Source organism: Glycine soja, chromosome 4 (genome assembly GCF_004193775.1).
Source record: "Glycine soja cultivar W05 chromosome 4, ASM419377v2, whole genome shotgun sequence".
Classification (NCBI taxonomy): domain Eukaryota; kingdom Viridiplantae; phylum Streptophyta; class Magnoliopsida; order Fabales; family Fabaceae; genus Glycine; species Glycine soja.
In genome coordinates, this window is record NC_041005.1 from 2,214,186 (window position 1) to 2,233,398 (window position 19,213).

At 29.4% G+C, this 19,213-nt stretch overlaps 1 protein-coding gene across 1 annotated transcript; it reads left to right on the forward strand.

Annotated features, from left to right (window-relative positions):
* Nucleotides 1-10,332: 10,332 nt before the first annotated feature.
* Nucleotides 10,333-12,851, forward strand: LOC114408605 (protein SHI RELATED SEQUENCE 1-like). Its single transcript, XM_028371709.1, has 2 exons — nucleotides 10,333-11,693; nucleotides 12,176-12,851. Exons 1-2 carry the CDS (start codon nucleotides 11,126-11,128, stop codon nucleotides 12,523-12,525), a joined length of 918 nt encoding a protein of 305 aa, XP_028227510.1. The 5' UTR covers nucleotides 10,333-11,125; the 3' UTR covers nucleotides 12,526-12,851.
* Nucleotides 12,852-19,213: the final 6,362 nt, after the last annotated feature.

Genomic DNA, 19,213 nt, shown 5'->3' on the forward strand with positions numbered 1-19,213 from the left:
ATAATTTTTTTTTTGCTGCATAAAATAACAGATTAACTTATGATTTATTATAATATTTTTCTTTTACTATTATCCCGTTTACTTTAATAAAATATTTCTTTTATTCTTTTTACTAACCAGCATTTTTATTTATACATTTCATAGGATAATAAGTAATTTAAAAAAATATAAATTATAATAAATAAATATTTATAAATGTAAAAACTATAAACAATATAAAATGTGACATAAGTTTACATTTAATATTATTGAACAATTCTTTTAAAACATTAATTCAATTTTGAGATAGATATAAAAGATAATAGATTAAAGGAGATGGATAAAGATAAAAAGAGTATAGTGTGTAAACTACACTTTCAAATTTCAATTAGATAATTTCATTCTATAAATTGTGTATTTATAATACAAAGGTAAATTTGAAAAAATCTTCAATTTTCACATTCACAACATCTATCTCTTAACTCTCTTCTATCCTTTCCCGTGGCCTCAATTTGGCATGTTGAATTTTGTCTTGTTTAAAAAGTCGATAGACTTTCATAGAAGGCTGCTTTCACAGGATTGGAGCACTTCTCTTCCATATCTACAAGGAAGCCAATGCTTGTGCAGATTTTGCAGCAAACTTGGGCCACCATGGCAGTTTTGATGTCTCTTTGTTTCATGCTTTTGACTCTCAGTTAGTGTCCCTGTTGTCTCTGGATGCTAGGGGAGGCAGTTTTTTTGTCGCGAGTTAGTGTTTTTTTCTTTTCCGTTGATCATAAAAAAAAATCGACAGACTTGGTTACCTTCAAAAGGTTAGAATAAGCTAGGGTGCATGCCATTCAATAAAGTAAAACTAATTAGGAAAATAATTAATATTATAATATTAATAAAATCGTTATAACCCATTTACGTTTTTCTTTATCTTTATAAATAAATACTTTAAACAAGTTTTCAAACTTTACTGAAATAAAAATATAATACCCTTACCAATACGAGATAACAATTTTTTGTAAGGGAGAAAAGAGAAAAAAAGAAAAAAGAAAAAGAATCACGAAAAAAATATAGTAGCCGAATAAAAAACCTTTCGACTAAGTCTCGAGTTTCTTGTTTTTATTTGGAAAATCTAATAATTTGATTATTTGACATTTTATCGTATTTTAATTTAAAGCTTTTCATTTTAATATTTTATTTCTATCTTTAGTTTTTTTATTAATAGTGACAGTTCTTATCACAAAAATTATGTTTTTTTATGTTAACTATAATTATTTTTAACTTTAAATAATAATAATAATTTAATGAAAAAAATAAAATTTTATAAAATAAAAATACTAATTTTACCTATTCTTTTCCTTTTAAGAAAAGTACAAGCATAGAAATATACCTGCAGTGCACACGAAATATCAGTTCCTGCTGCCTGCTGGGGTCACTAGGCAACGAGAGCATAAAAGTTGCGTCAACAAATAAATAATTGTTAACATGGTGTAGTATAATTTACATATAATATCTTTTAGGTATATAGTTAGAGGTTCAATCTATAAGTTTATATGTATGAATGAGTTTGTATTAAAAGAAGTTACTCAATAAATAAATTCTAATATTTCAGGAAATTAATTTTTAACTCTAGAGTAAGAGATACTCTGTCAATCTTTTGAGTAGAAAAAAAAAATGAAAGCAAATATTTTAATGGAGGAAAGGTATGGATGTGTCGTTTTGTTTCTGTTACCTTGAATGAAACATGATGACAATTTATCGGCTGAGAGGCTCCTTAACCTCATAAAGCGAAGCTTATAATCCAGAATTTCCGTTTGAATATATCAAAATTATCAGCGACCATCATTTCACCCACATGCTTGACCCACCCTTATCCTTAGCAATAATAATAACTACTACTACCAACATAGCTAGCCAACCACGTCCAAATAGACTTTATTATTTACAATTAATTAAAACTTTATGGTTTACATATGCTTTTATACCGTAAATTACTTGCTGCGTTTCTGTGTTAGGATATTTCAGACAGACTAATAAGATGCTAATAATAAATAAATAAAAGACTAATAGTTTTATAAAATTAATATTATTAAATAGATGAAAGAGAATTTATTAAAAATATTAGTGGAAAGAATAATTAATGTTACATTAAAAAGTCAAATGCAACATTTATTTTGGTATAATTTTTTTAAAATGTAATACTAATTTTGGAACAAGAATATTAAATAATATACTCTTAGTCAATGATGGAACCTTGATTTTGGGAACAAGAATATTAAAAAAATATAAAAAGATAAACTTAAAGAAATAAAACAAAGAAAGATAAAATAATAATATAGAGTTAAACGAAAAAATTGACAGAACAAACAAACGAGAAAACATACATGAAACTGAAAATACAAGGGATAGATAACACTGGATTTCAAGAACCATTGGTACCAATTGATTGAATCCTGGTATACGGATCGAATTTTTAGTATCAGCAAATTGGGAACCAAGTTGGGACTCTACAAAATTGGGAATTTTTTGACAAGAACCTAAGTAGGTTTCACACAAAAACTAAGAGAGACATTCTGTTAATCGTGTCTAATACGAAATTTCATAAAAACTTTCGAGCAAGGATTTAATGAGTCTATTTATAACTCCTACTAATAATCCTAAATTAGGCCCAAGGCCCAATAACTAATCTACTCATTAAAAGACTTACAAATAATAATAAAAAAAGTAACAACCCATTATAAGTCCAAAAATAGGTCCAAAAATATAATTAAAAACAAAAAATAAATCTTATTCTACAAGTTTGCTAAAATAAATGAACTTCACTCCTTCTTTTTTTTCCTTCGTGAGAGAATTTAGTTTCTTGCCAAGCTCTCCTTGACTTTTCTTACTCCTTGCTCAAGTGATTGTTGTCCCATCTGAGTTTAGATAAGTCAACTCTTTCTCCTTGGATAGTCCTCTATCAGTCAAGGAAGTCTACTTCAAGTGGTTGAACATGATCCATGAATAATTATTATAAATTCTCCGAGTCTTTCTTTTGATTCCCGTAGATAAAAAAAATACTATACTCTTATATAGTTTGGCGTATTATTTTATTTATATTTTGTAAAAACTTTGTTGGCAACTTAATTATAATCAGTGGTGTGCACACTTATAAATATTTGAAAATTTTATGTGGTTTGGAATTATAATCGACTCACAAGTTTAAATATTTTTCTTAAATAATAATATTAGGGACTTAAAATAAAAAAAAATTACTTTGGATTTTGGTAAATTACCAATATTTAACTTTTAAGTGAATGATATAAGTAAAAAGTGTGTTTTTAAGGTATTTTAGTTTTTTTTATGTTTTTTTATTAGTTGAAAAATTTGTTTGATTGTTTGGAAAATAATTTTTTTAGTAATTTTTAATATTTTTTTAGGCGCTACTTGAAGTAATATTTTCTAAAACATTAGTTTTTAATTTTTAATTTTTTATATTTATTTTCTTTTGTCCTTGAACATTTATTAGATTTCCTTTCAATTTTTTTATTTAAGATAAAATTTTATGATTTTTATTTTTTATGTAATTTTATATTTTTCGGCCACTTTAATAAATAATTTTAACAAACACTTATGATTCAATAAAATATATTTTCAAATTTCATCTAAAGTTGTGCAAAATTTGGATTTTTTAAAAAAATTCAAACAAATTTATTTCCGATCCACTTTATAAAATTGATTTGGTTAATCAAACCAGTTTTATAAAGTAGATTAGTTATGCTCTTTTAGGTTTAGCTTCCTTCAGTTCAATTTGGTTATCCATATTTTACCCATATATGAATTGAATTATTTAAAGAACGGAACTAAATTGAAGCGAACTTCTTTTAAAAATGGTTCGATTAACCAACCTACTTTTACAAAAGTGGTTTGATTTGATTTTTTCTTTAAACCAGTTTGAATTTTCAAAAAGGTTTGAATTAGTTCAGTTTAATTTTTTTGAACACCTATATTTTTAACTACTAGTTAAAATTTCAACTTCTTAATAGTTTTTTAACTTTTAATTAACTTTTCAATTAATTTTCACAAAGATATGAGTGAAAATAATATACAATAAGGTTACTTTATCCCCTTAGACAACATACATTATTTTGTACATTCCCTTATACAAATTATGTTATAAATAGTAAAAGGACTATTTATTCCAAAAGATTATATAATAAAATAAAATATAAGTTGTTTTGTCCAATCATATCCTGCCATAACCTGCCATAAAAAGAGTCTTTGGTGTATATGTGAATTATCACCGAAGGGGTCAATGCTTTAGAAAGTCCATGCCAATATGTAATTCGTTTAGATTTCCTTCCATTGATTGAAATTTCATATTAGAGCTTTGAAACACTCCATCAGCAAAATCTTTCACTGGCTTTTTTGTTGTAATGGTGATAACTGAGTCTAAAACCTTGCATATATAATCTAAATCTACCACCACTACACTGAATATAGTGATTTCAAACCTTCAGTTGGTTGCACCTCGTTGGAAAGTTAAATTGGTTAAGTGTAACGGTCAAAACCTTCGACTGAGCCTATCACTACTAGGTTTTGGATATCCAACCCCGTGATCATCCATCATTCGTTTGCTATCATTTCTTAGCATATGGTTATGGACCACACCATGAGCTATATGTATTCTACACTGTCTTCCTACTAGACACCAAGGCTTTTGGGAATTTTCTTCTTTCTAATTGCTGACTGTATTCGAATTCTCTTATGACGAAAGGAATGTTTTTTAAATCATATATTTTTAACTCTTATGAGATCTTCCTAACCATAATTGCTCACCCAACGAGATTTTATCGATGTCAAGAATTGAACCCGTAGCCATTATCCTTTGAAAAGATGAACCCTAACTCCATAAGATTTTCATTTACTATGTACTTACATGTTGTCATTTGCGTTCAAATCCTTGATCAACCACAAGTCAACCATTCACAAACACAATCTGCAAATAAATATGATAACGAATAGATTAAGCCTAAGACGTGTGTTAGACACATTATCATTAACGACTTATTTGCGTAATGTGCAAACCCCCCAAATTTATCAGGCTCCTCCAGAATAATCGGGATATCAGGATATCAGAATGGACTAGTAAAACATGTGAATAGATAACCCAAAAGGAGATAAGAGAATGGATGATACCATCTCACATGGAGGAAGGAGAGAAAGCATCTTGTTATAGATAAAAAAAAGTCATATAATAATAATGTGTAATAAATATAATTAATTAAAATAATGAATAATTATATGTTTAAATGAGGTATTAAAATCAATTTAAAACAAAAATTATGGCTAACTAAAATGGTAATAAGATATGGCATAAAATGTCATTATACCGGAAAATATTCCAAATTAAAATAAAAAATAGTAACCTTTTGAAATATACAAAATATACAACAGCTAGTTTTTTGACATCAATATATAAAATTGCAAATTAGCTGTGGAGAAATTTAAACTATGGCAACCAGGTCTTAATCTTGTTATTAGTTGTGGAATTTTATAAGATGAGAAAACATTAAATTATACTGATGTAATTTTGATAATTATTACATCTTTTTTATGACTTGATATATAATAATTTTTATTGTTCCATTAAATTTTATTTACATTTTACTAAAATTGTCTGTGTCAAATTTTCTCAAAAATTTAATAACAACATCAATAAGATAATCAAATGATCATATTTTAGTATATTTTGGAATATTTATATTACGTCCATTCTAATCTAGATGATCAAGGTAACAAATGATTTTGAATTAATATAAAATTTTGCATATATATGATATATGTGAAAGGAACTTTCAATCTAACAGTGAGTTTTAAGAAAATACCATTAAGTTAAAAATTATAAAATGATGTAATAATTATCAAAGTTACAACCGAATTAATTTAATATTTCTTTTTGGAAGATGAAAAAAACTTTAGTAAAATAATTTAAACTATTAATAGGCACATTTAAAATTTAAACTTTTTTTTCTTTTTTTTTTAAATGTTTGATGGACACACATTATGCTATAATATATCTTGAGATAATAGATATTATAAAATTCATGTTGTGATAAGAAAAAAAAAAGAGAGAAAAAATAATATGTGCTAGTATGATATTTAAAATAAATGAGTATTTGTGTATCATTGATTTTCTGAAAACCTTGAACTCGATCATATGTAATTGTGCTACAAACTTTATTACCGGATATACTATAAATTATATAGCTTACGGTGTATGAATATGAGTCTTTGTTATCGAGTATTTTATTGGGAAAAAAAAATATCTGAAACACTCATTCATAGTTATTCATCATCGAGGTTTATTTCTATTAAAATAAACCAAAGCGCAATATATATTTTTCTATAAAAAAAGAGAGAATATATATAATTTGTGAAACTAATAAAATTATAATTTAACTATCTCTCTCTTAGAAAAAAGAATAAAATTAATTTTGGAGTGAACTGAGAATATCTTTTGATAAAAACTCAATAATTAATCCTTTAAATTACTAAGATTTATTCAAAAGTTTAACTTCTCCCATATCAAATATTTTTCCATAAAAGTAAAACTTTTGATCATATGCATAAAAGATATGATTATTTATCAACTGTATCCTGCTATGTTTGTATAATATAATTAATTTATAATGATGGGAGTGTTAAAATCTCAAAGGAGGAATCACCTAGGTTGCCATTGAAGATTCTTAAGGGTTTAAAAGAAAAGAAGCACGATCGATAATGATGACTACTTAAGCAAGGTAAATTAAATTGTTAGGGCCAGCCCGAACCGACTATCAAGTTGGTCTACAATCCAATCATGATATGGAATCGGACAGATGAAAGAGTATGCGACCGAGAAAGAAAGGGAAAAAAAAAAGAAAAAAAGAACAAGGTTACGTCTTCTCAATCCTTTACCTCTCCTGTTTCCAACAATCATGGCATCATGGGCAATACCTTAAGTACTTAGTTCTTAATCCTCCACTCGATTAGCCAGCAATATATGAGTCAGGATAAACTTTATTATCAATGATTCATTCAATACTTAATCAAGTCTAATCACTTGAGCTTGGGATCTTTAACATAAACCCGTTTGGTTTTGGGATACATTTCTTAATTTAGTGTTGTCGGCCCTGTTGACCAGCTTCAGGGTTCAATTTAATGAAAGGGTCCATCAAAGATTGAGACCTAAGAGAATCATTTTAATTTGTCCACTAATTTGCATAATAATAGTAAAATAGTAGCGAGAGTAGAAAGGCAAGGAGGAAGATATATGATTTGCTTCCTCTGGCCCCAAATAACAAATTAATTTAGAATACAAAGTTTTGTTTTCGGAACGATAGAATAGTACTATCTCTATTTACCATATTGGTTAATTGGGTATAAAAAAAGAAATATAAGATGAATCTAATGATTAAGAAAAAAATAAAATAAAAAATTATAAATTTGATTATCTTTATTAATAAAAATTAATATTTAAACAATTAATATTTATTAATAAAAAAATAACAATTTTTTTTTAAACATGTCAAGACATATCGATTAGCTTAGATTAGACTGTGAAGCAGTGTGTACAGCCGCTCTGCCAGCTTTAGGTCGTGCCTTTACCTCTGTTACCTGGTTTTGTTATATTATTGGGTCAATTATTTACCTGTGTTAAATTAATTACATTGGTGGTTCACGTGATACTGGATCATAGAAGTTTACATTTTATTTTGCATCTAGTACGGTGGACAGAAAGTGCTCCTTTGCTATATTATTTGTTTAGTATTAAAAGTGGATGATGGGAAACTTTTCTAATTTAAAAAATAAGATAAAATAATAATCTTAATTATTAGTAAGAATTGATATAGTTAAATTATAAATCACCTATTGTGAAAGACGAATCAAGTTAGTTATCTTTTTGTGGGTGGAAGTGCATATAGAGGATAGCATTAATCTCATTCGCTATTTTCCCTGTTTCAATTATATATGGTTTTTGAACTAACGAGTTTGTAATGTATATGTGTCTTTTGTTCTTTGTTTTTTTAAAAAAAAAATGACATCTCCCTGAGTTCGAAGCTGTTTAATCCTTAACCTACGCCAAACTTCTTAGTACTCTCTCTCTCTTATTCCAGCATTTGCTGCTATAATTTCGGCGAGAGAAGCAAATTAACAACTACTACTACCATACGACTTGCTACGCACGCAGTAGAAAGTACGACCATCGATTAAGTGGCACGAGGTCCATGAGACAACAAATTTACTCAAGGAAAGGGCAACGTGATTATTGACAACATTGTCAACTCAGAAGAATTATGTGTATAAACTAAAATTATTTTTACTCCAAGTCAACTCAGAAGCATTTCAATGTACTTTTATCAAAGCAATTCCTTTGTTATTTCTCTACTGAGAGTGATTCCATTAATAACTTCACTCTATTTTAAAAATGACATGTTATTCTTATGATTTTTTAATTTAATTTTATGTAAGTATATATATATATATATATATATATATATATATATATATATATATATATATATATTGGTGTTAAAGTTTTTAATCTATATTTTTAAAATTTTATCCAAATTGATTTTTTTATAGGCAAAAGGAATTTATTAAAAGAGAGTACAATGGGGTGCTCAAAATCATATACATCGAGTAGTGAGATTAGGATTTAAAATTGATTATATACATAAATATGTATCTCTTTTACAATTTTAAATTATTTTCTCTTTTTTAAAATTGCATCTAATAATATATCCATTTCCTATACCTGTATATGTTTCTCAATCCATTCAAATTTAGGCACTTAAGTCCTAAACATATTGCAATATGTCAACTATGTATACTATTTTAAAAAAACAATTAAATTAATTAGTTTTTTCTTTTTTATCTTTAAGATATATGTTAGTTTGATTTTTATGAAGTAAGGTGAGTTAATCGTGATTATAGCATGACTCTCGGTATATATATCACCATATGAATATGATCATTAATTTTAATACTAACTCGGTGAAACTTTTTTATGACAAATAACACTGTGAATAAGATGAGAAACGTATGAGGTTAGTTGCTGAGCTAATGGAAGAAACAAAGAGAAATAAATATTTTATCCACCGTTTCATGATATAACAATCATCTATTATATATCAAATGCGAAATAGTCTCACTATTTTTGAGGTTTCGTGTAATGCATGCTCCACGACGGAAGACCTAAATTGGAAGAAAGTTGTTTTAATTAATAATAATACAATTTGGGCAGAAAGTTGGTGCAATCTTAATTTGAACATCATATGCACGTAAATATGCCAAGACACCCAATGAGGAAACAAACGAAGGTGCAACTAGATAAAAAAATATTAATAAACTATCCTCCAAGCACATTAGAATTCAATGCATTTAATTTGCTCCTTTTTAAAATTGCTTAAAATCAACACGCTTCTGGTACCCCACTTGTTACCAAAGCCCGTGTGTGCCAGTTCCATGTAGACGACACGGGATGTATTTCCAGGCTTGTGTCTGGCCAAATTTTGCATCACAGGTGTTGACCTCTCAGCGACGAAACTGTTTTTCTAATGCCCCCATACAAATTTTCCATCAATTAACATATTATTATTGCCACATTGCAAGTCAATCATATAATCATTATGCGAAGAATTTTGAGGTGGAATACGAGGCATGGCCATGGGAAAGATAACAGGTAAACCAAATTATAAATACTCGCCGTAGGTAGGTCACAATACACTACACCCATGACTAATTAACCTCCGCTCATTTCGAAATCAATGTTAAACATTTCAAATTAAGTCAAAAATAAAAATTTACTCCCTCCATCCTATAATCAATTATAATTTTAATCTTTGAAAAAAAAACTAAATTAATTGATATTTTTATTTTTTTTAATGAAATATTCAAATATCTATTTTAATTTTAACATGTAATAAATAATGTTATCTTAGAAAACTTAATAATATATTTATTAAAATTAAGAAAGAAAAGAAAAATATTTATGAAAAAAATCTTAAATATCAGTTTGGCATAGAAGGAATATTGACAATATTTCTAGGGTAAGAATTATGAGAGCCGTTGGATTGGGAGTGAAAGATTTGAGCAGTGATGGAGACGTATGTGGTGAAACGAGCGACGTAGATGCATGTTGATGGTTGAGTGATGCACAGAATTAGTATTAGCATTCCTCAATGGGGAAGACTGCTCCAGAGACGTTAAAAAACAGAAGAAAAAACTATCTTAATTTATGGGGACGGTCAGAGAAAGTACCAGCGGGTTTTCCGGTGCAAGGACGAATAAGCAAAAGCTGGTGATATGACACGTGGAAGAGTAAGGTCCGTTGGATGGTCAAAGCAGAGATGTGGTTCTCTCATCCCGGCCGAGATTTATTGAAACTGAAAGAGAACTGTAGAGAAATGCTGAGTCTTAGTGATAGATTTTCATGTTCCCCCACGCACACATGACACACTCTCTCTCACCCTCATCACATAATCACACTCTCAGTTAGGCATAGCACCATGGCAACAATTACAGAGCCAGCTCGAATTCCTCTTCTGTAGCGTACTAGTACTCTAATTAAGGTCTAAGCAAAGAGGTAGAGAGAGAGAGAGAGATAGTGTTGGATTGGTGAGACCGTATTTCATAAATGAGACTTATACAGTAGAGTAGTGGGTGCAGTTACCATGGCGGCGTAGCAGAGGCTCTAATTCCGTGCCATAATTGCTTCCCAAGAGATTTCAGCCTCACCAACTCTACATCCTCTCTTCTTTTTACTCATTTTTAGTAATTCTTGTTCTTTTTTTTTCAAAAAAAATTACCATTTGTTTTCTTTTTTTGGTTGAGAAACAGTTTCCCCCAAAAGCTGCAAAAACCCAACCCAGCCAGAGAAGATCATATATGAGACACCCAACATAGTAAGCGTGAACAAGACAAAAAAGAAAAAAGACGGTTGGGTCAAAATTACTACTACTAAGCAAATTAACCTAGTAGTGTGTTTGTTTGTTAATTAGTAATCCGAAAATTTACAGCTGTAGCCTGGATCTTTAGGACAAGATTAATTTTAAGATTCGCGAAGGTTCTGTTCTGCTATGGATATTGTGTCTGAATTGGGGAAAATCGTTTTAGCTTGGGGGTGCAACAAATGGCTGGTTTCTTCTCTCTAGGTGGGACACAAAACAAGGAAGAAGAGGAAGTAGAAAAAGGAGACAAGAATAACCTATTGCTGTTGAGGAACGAGGAGATCTACAACAACAAGGGTGGGTTCGAGATATGGCCACAGTCGTCGTCGTCGTATCACTTGAGCAACTACTTTGCGTTTGGAGTGGGTCCTAGTCGCAGGAACAGGTCGGAGGATGTTTCATTGTGCGTGTCGGAGGATGAGTCTACGAGATTTGGATTAAGTGTGATGAGGACTGGAGGAAGCAGCAGCAGCAGCATGAGCATGAACTGTCAGGACTGTGGGAACCAAGCCAAGAAAGACTGCGCGCATCTTAGATGCAGGACTTGCTGTAAGAGCCGAGGGTTTCAGTGTCAGACCCACGTCAAGAGCACTTGGGTTCCCGCAGCCAAGCGCCGCGAACGACACCAACAACTCGCTGAGTTGCAGCTACAACAACAATTCCGTGGAGTAGGAGACAATATTCCTAAACGACATCATCCAGATACTACTACTAGTACTCAACTTGCCTCCGCTCCACAACCCGTTACAGGTTTCAAAATTTCACAATATAATATATGCTTAATGGTTGAATTTTGGTCCATCACTAATTTAATTTCAACCATGTTACTTTTTGAACTAGTCTTCTATATATGACTACATACAGATTCACTGCGATCTCTTCAGGAAACTAATTGTAGTCTCCTATGACTACATACACCTAACTATAGTCTATATTATTTGACTATGAAAATGCAACAACGCCGCTCCATGCTCACCCATCACACGTTTTGGTCTTGTTTTTTCTGTTCCTCACTTTCTTCTTTTTCCATATTCCATCACTGTTTTTAAGTAAAACTGACGAAATTATTTTAGTTCCATCCATGTGAGACGTTGGATATACTATTTTTTTTATAATTATTATTCTGTGATAATATTGGAAAAATAGAGGGCTCAAGTTAGACCTGTCTAGTTTTTTTTTTAATGATTTTAATTCTTTGATGTTGATTAATTTTTTCGATTATTATTACTTAGGGTTAGAGCTGGGACAATTCCCAGCTGAAGTGAGCACTTCGGCGTCGTTTCGGTGTGTGAGAGTGAGCGCAGTGGACGCTTCAGATGAACAGTATGCGTATCAAACCTCTGTCAACATCGGAGGACATGTTTTCAAGGGATTTCTCTACGATCAAGGTCCTGAAAGTTCTTACACTGGTGCAGCAGCTGAGGGTTCCTCCGGTGGTGAACCTCAACAACTTGGTTTTATAACCGCCGCCGCAACCACAGCCACAACAAGTGGGAACAGCCCATTTGACCCTTCACTTTACCCAGCTCCGTTGAATGCTTTCATGGCTGGTACGCAATTCTTCCAACCCCCAAGGTCCTAAAGACGTGTCTATCTATCTATGCGGACAATAATTGAAGAAACCGAGTCTTTTTTTCCTTTTTCTTATTTTTTGGTCATCAATTGAGTCCTGTTAGAATTATTGATTATGGTTGTTCCTCGGTATATTCACTGATCTTAACGCAAGGTGAAGTAGCTAGCTAGCTAGAACGAAAAGCAGTTAAGAATTTGAAAAAAAAATGATTATGGCGATGATTCTAGTGCATGAAATTAAAGGGGCCGGGGGTACTTGTTTTGTGTTATCCGAACGTCAATTCAGATTTTCATCGTTATTTTGATTTATTGGTAAACTCATTGTCACTTTTCAAATCTAGAGCACATATGATACATTTTCATTTTGCCGTGAGTATGTGGGGCTGTGGTGTGTTTTCCATTGACACGGACAGCATTTGGATATGTGTGTGCATTATTATGTTAAGTTTTGTTTTGCTAGTTGATTTGATTTCTTTATAGTATTTTTCTTTTTCTGGGTTAATGTTGAAGGAGCTTTCTGGCTGGTGCTGAACTCGAAGCCGCTTTTTCCCGTTTATCCGTTTGCTTGCCAGATCGAAATAGAACGAAAGTAGGTTTCGTGCTTGGTTAGTTCATCATAGAATTTTAAAAGCTTCTTTTCTCTAATTTAATTTTACAATTTTTTTAAAAACAATATTTACAAGATTTATTGGGAGAAACGGGCCACGCATGGTCCATCTTTTTTTGTCTCCTATGCAATGCTAATTGGTAACTTGGCGTTCTAAAACAATCTAGAGATCGAAAGCACTGGATGGATCACTTTCTATATACCTTTTTCTCCTCGATCAATCGAAATCTGCATAATTATATTACGTATAAATGGAGAATTACAACTAGCATTTACACCAACTACTTCTCTGGAAAACAATAAAATTTAGCCACTGGAATAGACATTGCATGATCCAGGGATGTGACTTCCATATGCTTGAGTTGGAAAAGTGGCCTTCTTTGGCTCATAAACGTTTAATGCTTCTAAAAGTATGTGCATGTGATGTATGTTTATGCATATAAGTGTGTACTGTGCCCAATGATATAGGTCAAGGTACATACGATATGATAGGGCTAATGATACTTTAATAGACTGCTTGTTTTAGTGCACAAGGAAGAATCAGAAACTCGAGAGAAAATTTCCCTAGTTTTGTAATAACTGGCCCATAACATGTGCTACAGAGCCTTCACTTGATTGAGACATACCCGTCTCTTTCATCTACGCTTTCGTTTTGTGTTTATAATAACCTCTTAATTTTTCTTTGTCATGTTCCCCTTCCAACTTCCAATTCATTGATCCTTTTTACCAGTGTTGATTATGTTTGTAGAGAAAGTGATTAAGATAAAGTTGCATGGTTGCGCCTACCCTTTTAATTCTCCCTTCATCCATATATATAGGGAAAATCAACTTTAAAATGTTATGTTTCTGCTAAGATTTCATTGACAATCTCCATGATTATAGTAAGATCTATCGAGTTGACTGAATTTCATGCTTTTTGGAGGAACATCCAGACAGGGAAAAGAAAAAAAGAGTTAAATCTATAATTGTAGCTCAAAGTCTAGTCACTTCTGTTGGCCACATGCATCTATAGAAAAGAAAGAGAGAGAAGAAAACAAAACAAAAGTTGCCTATAAAACCGTTAAATACTCCAGTTTTGCTAAAAGAATTGTATATAAAACGTCAAGTTTTGGCTGAGTTAGCTGATCATGCTCTGAAGCATCACGTAATAAAATCACTCAAAGCCTGAGAATTAGTCTGATAAGGGCAACGCACACGCCACTCATGCACAAATAAAGTAAGATGGAATGATGTTGCATTGATTACAAATCCATTATTCAAATGTCAGGAAAATATTATGTCCAAAATACAACAGTTGTTTTTACTGCATAATTTTATTTTTATTTTTTTCAACAAACTCTTACACAATCTTTTTTAAGAAAAAAAAGGGAAGAAACTCACCTTTCTAATTACTGTCAGTGTATTTGTTTTTCCATTCTCCTAACCCTAAATTCACGTTCACTTAGAAGGAATACTGGAATAGTGCTGCTTCTAACGAAACGCAACTTTGTAATTCGCTCATAAAATTTTAATGCATATACAAAAACACGTTTCTTTTCTTCTTTTTTTCTTCAAAGAAACAAGTGTAGGGCTTAATGATTATACAGTTGTATTTTTTTAATATGTTAGTAAATGCCAGGTGTGTGTGTGTGATATAGAATTGTATCGTTTCTTTTTCATGAGATGATCAAATCCTGTGTCCGGAGTACATAGTTCCATGCTAGCAACGGCTTGCTTTCCCGAATTTATGCATGCACGCAATTCGGACATTCATTTTGGGGTATCTTAATATTTTTTTGGCTCCAATGAAGTAGTTGAAGAAGCCGGGAAAGGGAATAGTAATTGTTGGAAATAATCCAAGCCAGACTCTATTGTTGAGACCTCGCTTCCGGTGTGACTACTCACATTGGTGTTGGATAACTTCACTTAATATCAATTGATTTTAAGAGATCTAACTCAGTCCAAAAATTAGCTCAAGAGGTGAGGGTTGTTCTTCACTTATATATTCTAATGTGAGATTATTTTTAATCGATGTGAAACTTGGATTATTTTCAACAGTAATAAATATCGTCACGTTAATTATCGAAATGTTTTTTATGCATGCTTCCAATAAAGTGACATGCTTTCATACCATGCATTGCTTGCCTTTTTTTCTTTTTCTTTTTCTTTTTTGTAATACTAGATTCTTTAGTGTTAATTTTAAGCAAATCAAAGTAGATATGAGTTTCTTTTTTTTAATTTTTTAATTATTAAAAAAAAGTCATACGAATTGTTGATCTGTATGAGGCAATCCATATGGATCATCAATTCGTATAAGTTTTTTTTAATTTTTAGTTATTTAAAAAAAAACTCATATGGATTGATGATCCATGCAGATCATTAATTCATATGAGTTTTTTTTAAATATAATTAATCTATTTGACTTATACGGATCATCAATTTGTATGAATTTTTTTTTATAAATAAATTTTATTTTTATTTATTTTTTAACATGTTATAGAAATTAATTTTTTTATATGTTAGCAATAGTTTTAACAATTTTATAAATATTGATTTGATAATATTATTTAAAATATACTAAACAACCACCAAACTTCATCGTATATCCTCAACAAAACACGTGCACCATCAACCACAACAAACATGCACCAACGAAAGGTAAAAACAAATTTCAGTTACGAAGTGAGATTTTTTACAAAAACAAAAAGGCTCTATAGAAATGAAAAAAAAGAATATATTATTTATAATCCAAAATGCCTATAACTGTCGGATGTATCGATAAACATACTGGGTGTCCAAAGGAGTTTCCTTAATCACTATTTTTTTCTCTTATGGACCAAGTATGATTTTTTTGTATGTTTTGGTACCTCCGGTACCGGTTTCTATAATATTTTATTCGGCCGATAAAAAAAAATACTTTCTTTCTTAATAACATTGTCTTTTTGGCTATTTAAAACCAGCTTAAGAATTAGTGTTAACAGAGTCATTTGTTCCAAGTGTTTTATGGTTGAATTTAGTAATAAAAATGGTTTAATTTTTGTTTAAAAACTACAAGTATTCTTTATGAACGGCGTCAATCCTGCTGAAGTCATTTGGACTACTATACATTTTAAACAAGTAAAAATAATAATTTTAAATTAACTATGTCCTTAAATGATATGTACTAGGTCAAAAGATAACTTATAAAAAAACCAATAAATATATAATCTTAAAATATTATAATTAAAGTTTACTTAATAATATTATTATGATAATGATACATCATGATTATAATACTAATAATAACTTAATTAAATAAGTTAACTTATGAGACTGAAAAAACTTTTTAAATGGTTTTAAAATATATTTTTAAATAAAATAACTTTATCCTACCTTTTTTTTCAGAGAAACTTTATCCTTACTTATGCCCCTGCTTGGAATAATAAGGATGTTATTAAAAAGTGTGTTATTAATTAATATTTAATATCCGTGCATTAGTTGGGATATTCATTGCCCAGACAAAATTTGTGCCACTTGGAAAACTTCTGAATAACTAACAAAAAAATGTAAATATAATGCTGGCCTGGCCCTGTCTTGTTGTCCACAATTATTTGATGCTTGATACCATGCATGTCTTACAATTGTCAACATGAAATTAACTTCCCTCGTGCCATATAGGAATACTAATATTAATTAAATGTACGCGCCAATACTAAAATAGGACAGTTAATTCGGCAATGACATCTTATGAATCTTAAATAATTATTCACAAATACAGATATATATAGAACTTTATTTAGATGTACTTCTCTGGACTTAATAAACTTCATTGTATCATTCAAATAGTTCAAACTATAAGTAATAGAGTATTTTTAAATCTCTCTATAAAATTTTATTTTATAATAAATATTGAATGTATTTTATATTTTTTAGATGTTAAATATGTTTTTTTTTTTCTAATACTCCCTCCTCCGTTTCTTTTTAATTTTTAGATTTTTTTAACAAAATTGGTTTTTATTTATTTGTTATGTGCAAAATTCTAGATCACACTTAAAAGACAACGGATGGAGAACATTTTTTTTATAAAATGCAGTAAACGAAATACTTTCTTTATAAAATAGTAGAAATATTTACAAAAGATATAATATATATTATTCTAAATAATACTTGTTCTGACTTCTTGTCTACTGTTAGAGTCATCACACACACACACACACACACACATATATATATATATATATATATATATATATATATATATATATATGAAAAAATAAAATAAAAGAGTCATCACATATAAAATATTGTCTACTTTAACTTGCACAGGTCTCACAATTCTGGCTTTAAAAGACACTTTAGTAGGTTAAGGGAAAGATATTTATAAATTATCATTGAACTTCGTTTATTAGCAACGTGAAACTTTTGATAAATCAAAATATTAGTCGATCTCCAATCGAGACTAAGAAGCTAAAGGGCCTTGCAGCCCATTTAATTTTAAGTCTCTCATGATGTTGTCATATGCATGATTGCATCTAATTGAATAAATGTACTTTTCATTAACACTGTCAAAATTAAATTTGTATATTTGTGAGAATTAAGATTTTAGTCATGTTAACGTGTTTATAATGAGTGATTGCGAGATTACTAAGGTGTTTTTCATAAATGGTTTTGTTATTCATATAACATCTCGTCTAATATTTTATATAACAATTTGAAAAAAAAAAAATGTTGCTTTAAAAATAAAAATAAAAATTAAACTCTCCCATCTAAAATCCAAACGTACACAAAAGTTGAAAGGAATACAACTCTCGTATTAATTATATTATCAAGTCAGCCTACAAGTTGCTTTAATCTTAACAGAACTTTTTTTTTTCTAATCTTTGGTGGAGGTTGTTTTTAGACATTTTTGAATTGTGCAATCCATTTGAAGGTGTTGACGTATGATAAAACAAAGAGGATGTAACATATAAAAATAGGTTATGATGATTTATTTCCTTAATAAAAATGTTGAATAATAAAAATTATTTATAATTTATATTAATTACTTTGGAAAAAAATTAATTTTAAAATATTAAATGTCACTTTTAAAATTTTGTATTTTTCTTACATTAACGGTGAGTTTTTAATATTGATTTGATATATCCATATCTTATATCTATATTTGTTTTTATGCCATTATACAAAAACAATCCTAAAATCTCAAATTTTATTTGCACATTTGCTTTTTAGGTTTTATAATTGTGCGATTTCGATCCTTTAGGTTCTAATTATTTGAATTAGGTCCTTCCGATATCAATTATGCACTTATGATTTCTTTATTTATCGTTTGTTAGATATTTAATATTGTTTATTAATGTGGCAGGGAATGATTGTGTGTTGTTTGACACATATATTAACATAACTTAAATACATATTTTTTGATTTTGTAGTATCACAATTGATAACCCATGAGTACCATGGTAATATATATGTCAGTCAACTATCACAATATCATCTAATGTCAGTTTTTTTTAATAATGGTTATAGTTAGATTCGAACCCACATCATTAGGCTCACATTAGTGGTTCTTGTTATTGCTATTTTTAACTACTTCCTCTTAATATTTTATAAGAAACAAATAACTACTTGACACCCTCTACCTTACATAAATATAAACTAATAATAAAAGAAAAAAACCATGCAGAATTAATTAAAAAATTTAAAACACCCTCTACCTTACATAAATACTTTCTTTAATAATGGTTATAAACTAATAATAAATTAAAAAGTTCCTTTATAGTGAGAGTTCTAATAACTTCATCTTATTTTATTTATTTATTTATTTATTCATTTATTTTTTTAAAAGAAAAACCAATGGACTACTGTTACAACTAATCTATCCATTTCTAATTATAAAATATTTTTCAAAAATGTATTTATACCTTTTTATAAGATTATTTTTTAATTTTAGATGTATTAATTATTATTTTTCTTATGTACTCTTATTTAATTATTTTTTCTTCAAACATTAATGAGAAATAATTAAGTGAATAAAAAAAAAAATAATTAACAAATTTAATATGATTAATTAAATTAACTATTTTTTTAAGGAACAATTAATTGAAGGATCTTATAATTCGCAGCAGAAAGAATA